Source organism: Dipteris shenzhenensis, chromosome 8, assembly GCF_047967505.1.
Source record: "Dipteris shenzhenensis isolate YYH24624 ecotype China chromosome 8, Dip_SZ_1.0, whole genome shotgun sequence".
In the NCBI taxonomy this organism is placed as follows: Eukaryota; Viridiplantae; Streptophyta; class Polypodiopsida; order Gleicheniales; family Dipteridaceae; genus Dipteris; species Dipteris shenzhenensis.
The window spans coordinates 34,758,829-34,773,829 of NC_141603.1; the positions used below are offsets into that span (position 1 = coordinate 34,758,829).

The following is a 15,001-nucleotide window of genomic DNA, read 5'->3' on the forward strand; positions in this document are numbered from 1 at the left end:
GGCATAACCCCATACATCTGTATGTATCAAATCAAGAATACCTCGTGCACGAGAGGTACTTCTGCCAAAGTTGGTTCGCTTTTGTTTGCCAAAGCAGCATGCATCGCAAACTTTTCCAAGAAACTATAGCTTCGGAATCCCAATTGCCATATTCCGATTCTCGAGATCTAACAAGTACTTGAAATTAATATGACCATATCTCTTGTGCCATTTTACAGATAGTGGCATCTGTTGCGGTTGAGCTGACATGGCATGCTTTTCTGGTACTGTAGCTAGCATTCTGTATAAGCATCCTTCCTTGATACCTTTTGCTACTAGTTGACATCTTTTGGATTTATCTTTGATAGTGCATTCATCTCTATCAAAGATGACTCGATAGTTGTGTTCCATCATTTGACCTACTGATGACAAGAGGTTCTTTCTGAGCTTCGAAACATAAAGTACATCTTTCACCAATCCTTTCGTACTAGTGAAATTGTTCATAGGGATAACACCTGTCCCTTGAATTGGATTTAGTGTATTATCTATTGTTTAGATGACATTTTTCTAACCTTCTAATGGTTTCATCTCTGTGAACCATTCTTGATGATTTGTCATGTGAGATGATCCACTGCTTGTTGAGATATCGAGCTCCACTCGCGATATGCCAGGGTGACTATTGTGCATTTATGTCACCGACCTGTTAGCTGGAGATGCAGTTGGTACACCGCCCACGAATAATAGCTGGATGACAGCTATCCTTATCTACTCTAGTTTGTGGCTCAGTTAGTATGCCACCTTAGTTAGTTGAGTTTGGTTTGAGACCCACATATAGGGTTCTTCTATTTCTTTGTACTAGAGTTCTTTTGGCTTACACAACTAAGAAGAGGAAAACTGTTTTCAGCCTCCACCTTTGTGTGTATTCCCCCATTTGTGATTGTGAGAAAGCCGCAAGTGAGACTCCTTCCCTCTCTCCCACTATCTTCACATGGTATCAGAGCCTTGTTCGTGGTAAGGAGCTCAAGAAAGCAAGCCAAGTTCATGGTGTCCTGGTAAGAGGACCAGTGTTGCTTTCCTATTTCGAGTTTGGGAGCAAATCTCTGCAGGTAGCACAGCCAGAAGTGCAGGAGTGCACTATTTCAGATTGAGACGCCCTTCGCGGTGTGGCGAGAGCACAGTATATGCTGCGGGAAGGGGCAAAGCCCTCAGTGACTTTATTTTTCTAATTTGAGGCCGTTTCGGGGCCCGTTTTGAAGGCGGAAGTTCTTCGCAGGCACTCAAAAAAAGGCCCTGTTTTTTGCTGCGCGGCTAGTTGGTGGAAAGGTGCCGCACAAATTGCATCGTATGCCTGTGTGCAGAGATATTGGGAGTTGCAGATTCATGCCTGTTGCCTGTTGATGCAAAATCGTCACTAGGAAGTGACTGTGTGGTGAAATACCACTTTCGTCAGTTTTGCGGATCTGCCCGTGTGAGGCAAAAAGCTGTGTTTTTTGCAGTGACAGAATATTTTGTAGTGTTCTGTAATGGCATCTGATTCTCTTTCACAGATTGTCACTGAAAAGCTTGACAAGAACAACTTCCAGGCATGGAAGTTTAGAATGACGAATTTCTTGATGGGAAAAGGCTATTGGGAATTCATTACAGGAAATGAAGAAGAACCTGTTCTTCCTAATGTTCCTAGTCAACAGGAAATGCAGGCATTCAAAGGATGGCATGAGAGAGCCAGGAAAGTTATGTACTGGCTGTCTATCAGTATTTCGGACTCCATGATTGTGCATATTCAGGATGCAAATACGCCAAAGGAGGCATGGGATACTTTGGCAAAAATGTATAGCACAAATACGCAAGCCAGGAAAATACAACTCAAACAGGAGTTGCACAATGTGCAGAGAGAAAATTTGAGCATAAATGACTACCACATGAAAGTGAAGAAAATTGCAGATGCACTTGCTTCCATTGGGTCGCCAGTGGATGATGACGATTTGGTTTTTGTGACCTTGAATGGTCTAGGAAAGGATTATGCATAGTTCCGGACATCCATTGCCGTCCGTGAAAACTTTCCTGATTTTGAGGAGTTGATTGCTCTTCTAATTTCTGAAGAGCAGAGAAATGGGGGTGCATCTTCTTCAGCAGGAACTTCAAAAGAAACTGTCTTCTACTCAAATGCTGGCAGAGGTAGAGGCAGAGGTAGAGGAGGCCGATCTGCAGGCCGTGGTAGAAATCAGAATATGTAGCAAACGCAAGAAAACCAGTCCTATGCAGGAGGATGTGGGAACTCTAGAGGCAGGGGGAGCCAAAGAGGCCGTGGTGGATGGCAGAGAGGCCAAAATGCAAACAGCAATATTGAATGCTACTATTGTGGCAAAATGGGTCATATGGCTAAGGACTGCTATAAAAAGCAGAATGACATTATGAATGGAAAATTGCAGCAAGGCAATTATGCATCCTCTAGTAGACAGGGTGATGACAGAAATGAGCATTTGTTTATGGTGCAGCATATGACAAATTCTGTAACAAGTGCAGAAGAAAGCAATGATGTGTGGTATGTTGACTCGGGTGCATCAAACCACATGACAGGTCACGCTGAATGGATGCACGATGCAAGAAAAATGGAAAAACCAGGATTTGTGGAGACTTGTGATGATACTGCACATCCTATTGTGCAGATTGGCAAAATTCCTTTATCTATGCAGGATGGGAAAAAGAAATACTTGTCTGATGTATTTCATGTCCCGAACATCACCAAGAACCTGGTTTCTATTGGTCAGATGGTTGAGCAGGGCTTGCAGGTCAGATTTAATCCTCATGGATGCTTTGTTGAGGATATGAAAAATAATGGTCGCTTGATAGCAAAAGGAAAGAAGAAGGACATGATGTTTACATTGGATGCAGACATGCCTGAATTGAGTGCAGCAATGTTTGCACATGGGACCGGTGTAGTTGCAGATATTGATATCTGGCACAAACGCATTGGTCATGTTAATATACAGTGACTTAAATCAATGCAAGCCCAAAATATTATTGCAGGATTGCCAAAATTCAAGGTTGCAGAAATGCACAAGATTTGTGAAGCCTGTCAATTTGGGAAACAGGAAAGGAAACCTTTTCCTAGGCATGTTCAAGAGAGTAAAAAGCCATTGGAATTAATCCACTCTGATGTGTGGACTACAAAAGCTGCATCTATTGGAGGCTGTCACTATTTTGTCACATTTATTGATGACTTCAGCAGAAAACTGTGGGTGTATTTTATGAAAAAGAAAAGTGAAGTGTTTGGGCACTTCAAAGCTTTCAAAGCTATGGTTGAAAAAGAAACAGGCCTGCAAATAAAATGCCTAAGGTCAGATGGAGGGGGAGAGTACCTCTCAAATGAGTTTGCAAGGTTCTTGCAGGAGCATGGTATAAAGCAGCAATATTCATGCAGTCATACCCCACAGCAAAAAGGAATTGCAGAAAGAAAAAACAGGCATATTGGAGAGGTATCTCGGGCTATGCTAAATGAAAAAGATCTACCAGATTATTATTGGGCTGAAGCAGTTGCTACAGCAGTCTATATAATGAACAGGACTCCCACTGCAGCAATACATGGCATGACGCCAGAGGAGATGTATACTGGTAGGAAACCAGATATTTCTCATTTGAAGATTTTTGGTTGCATTGCTTATGTCCATGTGCCAGATGAGTTGAGGTCCAAGTTGGATCCAAAAGCTGAGAAGTGCGTCTTTATTGGTTATTCTTTGCAGCAGAAAGGGTATAGATGCTATAACCCTTCTACACGTAAGTTCACAGTGAGCAGAGATGTTGTTTTTGATGAGATGAGCAGTTGGTATAAACCAGTAAATGTGATGATTGATGTAGATGCACAAAATGGTAATGCTGCACAGAATGCACAGCAGCAATCACAAAATATCAGTGGACCTGGAGTGTCCTCTACCAGTGGTTCACATACTTCGCTATGGACAGGCAGATTGAGATCAGGAGAATCCCCTCAAAGCAATGCAGATAGTGGTACGCAGGTATCACGAAAAGGAAAAGAGAAGGTAGATCAGCCCATGTTTGATGTGAATGCAGGTCACTCTTATGTGGATGGTGAATCCAGTGGCTCAGAACAGAGCATTGATGATGAGTTGGGTATTCCTTCTGTTGTTACACCTGGAGTAAGGAAGACCAGGGATGTTTTGAGAGCACCTGGAAGTGAGCCTATTTTGCGTAGGTCTACCAGGGTTAGGTATACTGTGGATAGGCTGAAATATGATGGATTTACAGCCATTCACTATGCCTATATGGTCAAAGTGATACAGGAACCAGAACCCACTTCTTTTGAGCAAGCCATGGGAAATGAAAAATGGGAGAAAGCCATGGATGAAGAAATGGATGCCTTGGATGCTAATGCTACATGGGAATTGGTGCCTTTGCCTAAAGGCAAGAATGCAATTGGTTGTAAGTGGGTTTATAAGATCAAGCACAATGCAGATGGTTCTGTGAATAGATACAAGGCAAGATTAGTTGTCAATGGGTATGCACAGACATATGGCATTGATTATGAAGAAACTTTCAGCCCGGTTGCAAGGATGGCAACTGTAAGAGCAGCCATTGCTATGGCTGCATCAAAGGGACGGTCTTTACATCAGATGGATGTAAAGAATGCCTTCTTGCATGGTAATTTGCAAGAAGAGGTCTTTATGGAGCAGCCAGCAGGTTATGTTCATGCTACTCATCTTGAGTTTGTTTGCAGGTTGAAGAAAGCCTTGTATGGCTTGAAGCAAGCACCTAGAGCATGGTCTGACAAGATAGGACAGTATCTTGTCACTATTGGCTTTCAGATTTCCAAGGCAGATTTCTCACTCTATGTGAGAAAAACAGAGAAAGGGATTATGCTGCTGGTCATTTATGTTGATGATTTGATCATCACAGGTGATAGTGATGAAGATATCCTTCATGTGAATATGCTATTGAGGCAGAAGTTTGAGATGAAGGATTTGGGAGAGCTGCGTTATTTCTTGGGCATTGAGGTGATTAGATCACCAAGTGGGATACAGCTCTTACAGAGGCAGTATGGATTGGACATGCTATCCAAATATGGGATGACAGGCTGTAAGCCTATTTCAGTTCCTTTAGAGCAGAATGTGAAGCTGAGCACAGATGCAGGTGAGCTTCTGGAAGACCCTACTATGTACAGACGCATAGTAGGAAGTTTGATTTACATGACTATTACCAGGCCAGATTTGAGCTATGCTATTGGGTTGGTAAGTTAGTTTATGCAGGCTCCAAGGAAACCACATTTGGATGCGGCTAGATGCATACTCAGGTATGTGAAGTCCACATTGCAGTATGGACTATTTTATGAGGCTGGGGTTCAGATACAGTTGCATGGATACACTGATGCTGATTGGGCTGGTAGCATTTCTGATAGACGATCTACCAGTGGATATGTGTTCTCTTTTGGGAGTGCTGCAGTCACTTGGAGCAGCAAGAAACAGCCTACAGTTGCCTTGTCGAGCACAGAGGCTGAGTACAGGGGTGCAGCAATGGCTGCATGTGAGGTAGCTTGGTTGCATAAGCTACTCTATGATATGCATCAGTCTACAGATGGGCCAGTTGTCATTTATTGTGACAACATGAGTAGTATACATTTGGCAAAGAACCCAGTCTTTCATGCCAGAACAAAGCACATTGAGGTGCATTATCACTATGTGCGGGAGAAGGTTTTACTAGGTCTCATTGATCTAGTTTATGTCAGCACAGAGGATCAGGTAGCTGACATCTTCACGAAAGCATTGGGCACAGAGAAGCTGCGCAAGTTCAAAGACCTGCTTGGTGTGCAGGAATTGGGATTGAGCTCGAGGGGGAGTGTTGAGATATCGAGCTCCACTCTCTATATGCCAGGGTGACTGTTGTGCATTTATGTCACCGACCTGTTAGCTAGAGATGCAGTTGGTACACCGCCCACGAATAATAGCTGGATGACAGCTATCCTTATCTACTCTAGTTTGTGGCTCAGTTAGTATGCCACCTTAGTTAGTTGAGTTTGGTTTGAGACCCACATATAGGGTTCTTCTATTTCTTTGTACTAGAGTTCTTTTGGCTTACACAACTAAGAAGAGGAAAACTGTTTTCAGCCTCCACCTTTGTGTGTATTCCCCCATTTGTGATTGTGAGAAAGCCGCAAGTGAGACTCCTTCCCTCTCTCCCACTATCTTCACACTGCTATCAATATACCAAGGATCCTATTCTACTTGGTTGACTTGATAGCTGAAATCCTTTTTGGGATTGTAATCGATGTCTAGGTACACTGTATTAGTCTATTGCATTTCCTTGTTTTCAAGAAACATATTCCCATGTTCATTTGCAAAATGACTGTGACTAGAATGACCATCATGATGATTTCCTCTGCCTCAAAAATTCCCTCGATTAGTGCTGGATTGATTGCCTTGGTCATACTGCTTCTTGTGGCAATCTTTTCATAGTGTCCAAACTTATGACAGTAGCTGCACTGGATGTTTGACATGTTGGTGGATGCATTCCCTCATCCTTGGAATCTTCCTCGATTGGAATGATTTCCTCTTTGCTGATGCTGACTTTGATTTTGTTGTTGATGATGACCACTTCTCTGGTATGATCTACTTCTGCCTCTGCCTCTACCTCTGCTTCTGTCTGAAGCTATGAAAGCCTGATCATTAGAATGGCCTTTTCGTGCTTGAATTGCTTGCATCCTGAGTTCTTTACCAAGTAGGACTGGCTGGAGCTCTTCCAGTGTTGGTATTTGCCTTTAAATGGCAATACTTTGGACTAGATTCTCGTATCCCTCTCCTAGTCCATTCAGGATTACTTGAACCATTTCTACGGGGTCCATAGTCTCTCTTGCGGCTACTAGTTGATTGTTGTAATCTTTTATCTGGAGTACATAAGCATGACCGGTTTTGCTACTGTTCCAAAAACTGTGGTTGATTTGGTTTCTCAGTGTGAGAATCCTAGATGTGTTCTTGGACTTGTAAAGAGCTGCAAACATATCCCATGCTTCTTCCGATGTCTTGAATGTGTTGAGCTATCCTAGCATGACATCTTGCACATTCTGCTTAATCAGATGATATGCATATTTGTCTTTCTTATCCCATTCTACTTGACCTCGGGCAATGGTAGGATCTGCTACAGGTGCGAAAACTATTTGTGTAGCTGTAGATGTCGTTGTAGATCCCGCTGGTGGTGCTGTGACAATAGGTGGAGTAGAGCTACTGGTGGCTGGATCAACCAATGGTCTAGGTGTAGATCCATCGACATACTCCCATTTGTCTTGAAGTACTAGAATGGTCTCCATTCGGTATTTTCATGTGCCGTGATTGGAGTTGTCTAGCTTAGTAGATGCCTCCAAATTGAGGTTGCTAGTCGTAGACATGGTGCATGAAATGTACTCAAAGTGTCCTGAAAATCTCTGTATGAATCAACTGCAAAACATTGACTGTGCCAAGTGAAATCTGAATGTCGGTGAAGATAAAACTGCAATATATAGAATCCGATCTGTATTACAAGGCTTGTGGAAAATGATGTCGGGAATAGCCAAGAGGCTTTACAAGGCTGAAATAATGTGCACAATGCCATGAAATAGCCGAATAGGCTTAACAATGATGGCATGTGTGTGTGAAATTAAATCTGTGCTATCTGCCCACTAAACAATCGACAATGCCTCTAAAATCTGCTCACTGAACTGATGAACGTAAGGTTTCAGGTAATGTGATGATGTGAAACCGTATGTGAACATATGGACTGACTCCGAGTAGGTACTAGTCAAGAATTTTGGGCATGGCTTAGATTGGCAACTTGGGGAGATTCAAAGCATCCCCTCTATGATGATCTAGTCTACTTTGATCAAGATCTATACCAACCATCGATCGATGAAAGAACAACAAATAATTCCTTTCTTTTGTTCTTTTTAAGTCCTGGGTCAGATGCATTGATGTAGAGACAGATGTGCGTGTAGAAAGTGGATTTGTCAGCAAGGCTAAAATGTGAGTGTAGCTTGCACGAAAATGTGTGTATGATGTGACGAGCGCGTAGAGTATGAAAAATCGATCGACTTTTCTTTTTAGAGTGCCCTCAAATTCTTCCTGGATCAAGAGATACGACTTGATCTAGGTGGAGAGGCAAAAGGAGTGCAAATAGTGCTCAATGATGATGTGTCACTGTGGGTCACATGCAGTGATGATGTGGCACCTTGCCTAGCAAGAGGTGTGACTGTGGAGCCCTGTGCCGAGGTGGCAAGAGTATTCACGTAAACTGCTAGTGAAGAGGTAACCATGTCTGCAGGAGTCAGTGCTGACTGGACAACTGAGGTGGCACTCTTGAGGTGGCCTGTTGATCTAGACTGCTGAGCTAGTAGTAATGATATGGCATGCCACCATGGATGCTGACATGGTAGATGAGATGACGTGGTAGTCGATGCCACGTGTCAGTCAATGGTAATGTGGCAAGTTAACATGGACCTTACTGACATGTCTAAATAAGGTGATGTGGCACTCTAGATGAGGTGATGATGTCGTAGATAAGACCTGCCACATGGCAGATAGGGATAAGGTGCCACGTGTTTCAACCTTAACCAAACATAACTGTGGTGACCCAATTGGGAGTTAACCTGACTCAGGGTTAACTTGACCAAACCTATCCTTAGCTTATCCTCACCCTAAGGTGGGGTTTTAGTCTGCCACGTGTCTAATCTGGATAGGGTTGAATGGTTGAAATCTTGGGAATTCCAAGGAATCTAAAAAAGATTCCAGACAGAATCGTAACGATTTCGGTGACGGAATCTTGAAGGTGGGATTGCCGTCTAAGAAGGCACAGTTGGTCCTGTGAGCAACCGGCTGTTGAAGAGCTTGAAGGTCGTCTGGGTTGAGCTTGTAGAGGGCGTTGAAGCCCATGGAGGTAAGGAGCTTGCTGCTATTGACCGCGTTGGCTGTTGGAGTCGAGGGCGGAAGGAGCCGGTAGAAGGCTATGGGAGCCCGTTGGTTGTAGGTTGTAGGAGGCGCTGTGCGACAGCAGCCAGCAGCCAGTCTACCACGAGAAGCCGTTGGTGCTGGCCCTGGCGTTGGTGCCTTAGGAGGCTATGTCGCCTGGCTTTGCTGTCGCTGTCATCCATTGCTGGCTGGAGCGCTGGCCGAAGGCTGGGAGGCGCCGTTTGGCAGAAGCTAGGAACCTGCTAGATATAGCGCACAACCAGGAGATCCCTGATTACTTGCAGGAGAGTTGTCGTTGGAGGCTATCTGTCGAAACGAATGTATGGAGACAGTCAAGGGTCGTCTCGCTTGGCTATGAGCTGCATCCATGCCTAAGCTTGGCGCTGGAGATCAAGTATCCCAGGAAGGTTGGTTGATGCAGAAGCCGTATGTTGGCCCTTGAGCCAATGCAACAATTGGAGAAGCCCATGAGTTGATGAAGCCTTGCAGGGAAGGCTGTTGTCCCGTTGGTAGGCGCTGCTTGTGGACGTTGCTTATTGGCTAGGGCTGTATATGATGGAGCTTTCGTTGCTTGCAAGAGCTTTTACTCAATCCTCACTAATACTCAGTCTCTTGAGAGAATAACATTCTCACAGGTTCAAAAAACTGAAACCTCCTCTCACACAAAATCTTTCAATGGACGGAAAGCTTTTCTTTAAGAATACTCAAAAGAGATGAACTGAAATTTTAACTCTTAACGATGGAAATCTCTCTCAATGAACGTAAATTCTCACTCAATGAATGGAATTAATGAACATAAATTTTCCTTCAATAAAGGAGAAGTTCTCTCAACGAAAGAGAACATTCAATCTCTTGATCTCTCAATCTCAATCTCTCTCACAAGGATGGCGCCTCAACGGAAGGTAGAACCATGCTCTGATACCATGACAAAATATGAAAAGGGGAGAGGAGAAGAGGGGAGATCAGGAGAGAGGGCACACCTAGAGAGCACACCATAAATAACTAACTGTATACTAGATTTAGTTTAAAATGCAGAATATAAACAAACCCATTTAGGGTTAGGATTAGGGCATCTAACCCTTTCGTTTATAGCACTCTATTGGGTTAGTGCGATGCACATATGATCACATGATGGTACTATGCAGACGTGATCAAATGATGTTGAGCGTGAACCCTCAACAAGTCCCACCAGTATATTAGAACAATGTTTGGGTCTGGGTGTAAAATGAGGATGGAAGCAAGTCTAGTTGGGTTTTGAGTGCAGCCTATGTAATGAGTTAGTCCACTAGTAAGAGCTCCATCCAAGACTCCAAGTGGTGTGCTTGCTCCACTATGTTAAAAATTTTCAAGGTGTATACTCCTATGATGATGCTATGCTAGTTTGGGTTTCAATGATGACGATTCATGAACTCTTTCTCAATTTTGTTATCCTAACAATCACTTTGCTTTCTTGTGTCAAGGGTGTAAACCCTATAATTAAGAGCATTCAAGGCCTATTTTTTAAATCATAATATTGTATGATTAAAAGACACCCTTTCATGATAGCCCTATGTAAATATATTTCCTCTAAAACACGAATTTATAAAAAAATCCTCTCAATATATCTTAAGACACGATTTAGAAATATCGTTTATGTGTGTTAAAAACATGATTTAAAAATTTTTTTCAATCTTCTCTATAAGAAAATTAGCCTTTTTCTCTTGATAACCCCACGAGCTTGTGTGGTTAATGAATTGTAAAATATTCTTCAATCTTCTCTATAAGAAAATTATATTTTTCTCTTGATAGCCCCACGAGCTTGTGTGGTTAATCAAGTGTGGTTGATAGCTTGCTCTTTTTAATAAAGTTTTGCAGCTTGCTTGTATTGTTAATCAACTTTGGTAGCTTGCTTGTGTGCTTACTCCTTCCTCCACAGCCAGTACTAGTGCTGCATTCGAGCTTTAAACAACCTTTATTCTTACGGCAGATCTATATCTCATGCCGCATAAGAAAATGTTTGTTTGGACCTCGATGCAATCAGTTCGTGACTGCAGACCGTGCTCAGCACCACAGGCCCGCATAAGGTTTGAGCGGATCGCTTGCATCTTCAATCATGCTTCCCATTTCACGCATCCGAGTGGCCAACTTGCTTTCCGCCTTTTCTCATGCCTCCTCGTGCAGTGCTAGAGCTGGATCTAGCCGAGCATCGCATGCAGCTGCGCTAGACATCAAGTCAAAAGGCGATTCTGTGCTGTGGATCAGTAGAATTATGCGTTCCGTCTAATACACAATTTGACGTGCAAAAGCTCGTCCTAAAATTAACTTGTTCGAAGCAAAATGCAGCGCCTTTTCACCTGGAGGCTTGGACGATTGTTTTAGACGCATGGAGTCGATCCGATGTCTTGTGGATGAGGTTGTCTCTGGTAAACAATGGCCACTCCAAAGGGCCTAATAGGAAGCAGTTTCTGCTACACGTTACCGAATGCACGTCCACCACTTTTCCAGGTCGGTAAGGGCATTCAGGGGGGCAGGTTATGGTAAGTGTCTCGTAAAGGGGACGCAACTGGAGGTGACGATTGGAGCGAAGGAAGGGCGATATAGGGAGTAGCGAGGAGTTTACGTAAGGGGTTATATAATGGTTCATCGGGGGCTGATGGTCTTGGCATTCCGAGGATCGATTGGTTTCTGCAGGTCCTTTGGAAGAAGAGCGATGTGACCGATCAGAGAGGGAGAGAAAAGAGAAAGAGGTGCACGGTGCAATAGCTGAAATAGAGAGATTTTCAGGCGAATTTAGTCGAGCGAGCTTCGAGATGAATTTGATGCGATGGGCCGCAACGGCGGCCAGCTCCAGCCTGTTGCTCGCGGTGTGCATGGCGACCTTTTCATGTGAGCACAAATCGAGCTCTTCTTTGATATTGCATTTTGTGCGACAGTATAGTGAGTCGAAGCTTGTTCTTGGTGCATGAACGGCGGGAAGTCGGAATGTCGTTTAAGATTAATATGGTTTCGATCAGCTCTGATACGTAGAACTCTTTCCGGCAGAACTTCAGCCGCAAACATATTTGTGCGAACTAAATTGAAAAGCACGATCGTCCCTAACGAATCTGTCGATGTATTAATGTTTAAGAAGAAATCTTTAGTGGAATGTAACCAAAAGATCGTTGTGTTACTATCAATATAGATCGCTCTAGTTCCGTTGCTGATAACTTGCTCGAATTCATAATCGCTGCGCAACTCCCTTGTTATGAAATTGTTCCATACTTCCGTGATCTGAGGGTTCGTCATTGATTTTCGCCAGTCGTGGTGATCTGATTATTCATTCTCAAAATAGGACGTCAATATAATCTGTTGGTGTGTAATCGTCGCACAATATATATTCTCTCTACATATAAACTTGCAGAACCTAGCTAGTCGTTGAGGTGATTGCAACATCTTCTGTGATATAAATTTGAGCACCTAGTCGTTGTGGTGATCTCAGTATTCATTCCAAAATACATCATCTGGCCGCTGGCGATTATGCTAGGTAATATAATCTGTTGATGTTTAATTGTTACACAATCTCTGTCGATTCTATCTATAAATATATTGCAGCGCTGGTCTGCGCGACAACTAGTACTGTAGTTTCCACAACGACTATCGTTTGCTCAAGAACTCGCGTGATCATTGCGGAGCTTCTGGGATCTGATTAACGAGTTTATGCGTGAATTAATGGAGCAGGGGCGCGGGCGGACTTGAGCGTCGGAGAGGAATGGCGGACTCCGGCAACATCTCGTGCCAGCATCGGAGTGAACTACGGCATGGTGGCAGATAACCTCCCTCGTCCAGAGGAGGTCGTCCGCTTCCTTCAAACCACCACCGTCTCCAACGTCAAGCTCTATACCTCCGACGCCCAGGTCCTCCAAGCCTTCGCCCACTCCAGCTTCAAGCTCGTTGCCGGTGTCCCTGACGAAGAAATCCCCATCCTTAGCTCCAGCCCCCGCGCTGCCATCTCCTGGATCCAAGCCAACATCGCCCCTTACTACCCTGCCGCCAACATCATCGCCATCGCCGTTGGTAATGAGATCCTCACAGGCAACAACAAACCTGTTTCCTTCGTCCGCCAGCTCCTGCCTGCTATGAGAAACATTCACTCTGCTCTCAGATCGCTCCGCATGCATAACATCACTGTTTCTACTACTCACTCCATGGCCGTCCTGGGCACCTCCTACCCGCCTTCCTCCTCCACCTTCCAGCCAACCCTCCTCCCTGTCATGCTCTCCCTTCTGTCCTTCCTCTCTCGCACTGGCTCCTCCTTCATGTCCAATGTTTACCCCTATTTCGCTTACACGCGGAACGCGGATGTCATTTCCCTCGATTACGCTCTCTTCCGTCCCAATGCTGGCATTACCGACTCCAACTCGGGCTTGCATTACAGCAACCTGTTTGATGCTCAAGTGGATGCCATCTACTACGCCATGAATGCAGCCGGCTTCGATGACATCCCCGTGGTCGTTGCAGAGACCGGCTGGCCGTCTAAAGGAGATGCTGATGAAACTGGGGCTGGACTACGGAATGCCCAAGAGTTTAACACCAACCTGATCGAGCACGTAACCTCCGGAGTGGGAACGCCCTACAAGCCAAACACGATGCTCGATACTTACATCTTTGCGCTTTTCAACGAAGATCTGAAGCCGGGTCCATCGACCGAGCGCAATTTCGGGCTCTTCCACCCTGACAAAACTCCAGTCTACGATGTTGGTATCCTCAAATCAACCTATCAACGACCCGATAAACAACCACCAATGGCCTCCACCCCCCCTTCGTCCAACATGCCAGATTCTGGAGACCATGGAACAGCATCGTCGACAGCGATCTGGTGTGTTGCCAATCCTACCAAGTCTTCGGTCATTCTGCAGCAATGCATAGATTATGCGTGCGGAGAAGGTGGAGCCGATTGCAGGGCGATTGCGGAGGGTGGAAAGTGCTTCAATCCCAACACGGTAGTTCCCCATGCGTCCTATGCGATGAACAGCTACTATCAACGCCACGGCCGGAACTACTGGAATTGTGATTTCAACGGTGCGGGAATGATCACGCCCACGGATCCAAGTTAGTCTCTCTCTCTCTCCCGCTCCCCCCCTCTCTCTCTCTCTCTTTCTATTTGCAAATCTCTTCACTAGATGTTCTCTATTTCTTTTAATTTGAGCACCGCCTTGTGGACACAGCAAGGCCACTTTAACTCCGTTGACTCGTTCAATGTCCAACAGTATCGATGTTGACAGAGATTTACTTTTTTGTTTGCTTTGGGCGCAGGCTACGGATCCTGTGTTTACGCTTCTCAGTGAGATGTCTCCTTATCGCTTGAAATGATCAGGCGGTGTCATGATTTACTGTTCATAATCAGAAAGAATCAATTCTTTAAGCTCTCCGATTAGCAAAAGTAAGTCAGAGTCACGCGACCTCAATAGAGTGAAAGTTAGTTACCACACTCGGAGTAATTGTTACATTATCTTAGAGTAATCTTCTGTTATTTTAAGTCTTTTTTTAAACTTAGTGGCTCTACAAACTACTCCAAAACAAAACAAGAGAGGTTGAATGTTCATGGTTTCTTGTTCCTTACAAAACACTTATTTTATTAGTTTTGGACTCATATGTCTACTTTTGGACTATTCTTTAAAATTTTTCTCAAATGAAAAGTTTACTTTATGAAAATGTCATCTGAGAATCAAAAGTTTACTTTGTGGCACTATCATTTCCACATAATACATTTCAAAATATCTCTCCACAATGTTGCACTAATAATGCAAAAACTACTATTAAATCCTAAATTTGTATTTCTTGTTTATATGAAGCGTATTCTTAAATTAAAAAATCCGAGTTATTAGTTTAAATCCATGAAAAACCATGCTATTGAGAATTCACAAAATTTTAAAAATGTATATACAAGAGACCTACAAGACTCTTTTTACTTTCAATGTAGAAAACTATAACACTCTTGAATATTCAAGAAATGAAAAGGCTTATATAGACATGAGACATGATAAAAGCCTCTTTTGTACTCCAAAAAATAGCAATAGCTATGCTTGCAATTTTACATTATCATAAGTTTTACAAGAAATATT

At 43.7% G+C, this 15,001-nt stretch overlaps 2 protein-coding genes across 2 annotated transcripts in view; both read left to right on the forward strand.

Moving 5' to 3' along the window:
* Nucleotides 1-9,337, forward strand: part of LOC147899418 (uncharacterized) — a 70,754-nt gene extending 61,417 nt beyond the window's left edge. Inside the window, exons 2-3 of the mRNA XM_087377723.1 lie at nucleotides 8,803-8,948; nucleotides 9,065-9,337. Coding sequence (XP_087233849.1) covers nucleotides 8,803-8,948; nucleotides 9,065-9,337 — 419 coding nt within the window. The remainder of the gene's footprint in view (nucleotides 1-8,802; nucleotides 8,949-9,064) is intronic.
* Nucleotides 9,338-11,253: 1,916 nt separating this feature from the next.
* Nucleotides 11,254-14,518, forward strand: LOC147899419 (glucan endo-1,3-beta-D-glucosidase-like). The gene is made up of 3 exons (XM_087378320.1): nucleotides 11,254-11,786; nucleotides 12,618-13,988; nucleotides 14,193-14,518. Exons 1-3 carry the CDS (start codon nucleotides 11,711-11,713, stop codon nucleotides 14,222-14,224), a joined length of 1,479 nt encoding a protein of 492 aa, XP_087234446.1. The 5' UTR covers nucleotides 11,254-11,710; the 3' UTR covers nucleotides 14,225-14,518.
* Nucleotides 14,519-15,001: the final 483 nt, after the last annotated feature.

Coding starts and splice junctions, on each gene's coding strand:
- LOC147899419 (XM_087378320.1), top strand. CDS start 11,711: ATGAATTTGATGCGATGGGCCGCAACGGCGGCCAGCTCCAGCCTGTTG. Junction 11,787..12,617: donor GTGCATGGCGACCTTTTCAT/GTGAGCACAAAT, acceptor TTAATGGAGCAG/GGGCGCGGGCGGACTTGAGC. Junction 13,989..14,192: donor GATCACGCCCACGGATCCAA/GTTAGTCTCTCT, acceptor CTTTGGGCGCAG/GCTACGGATCCTGTGTTTAC.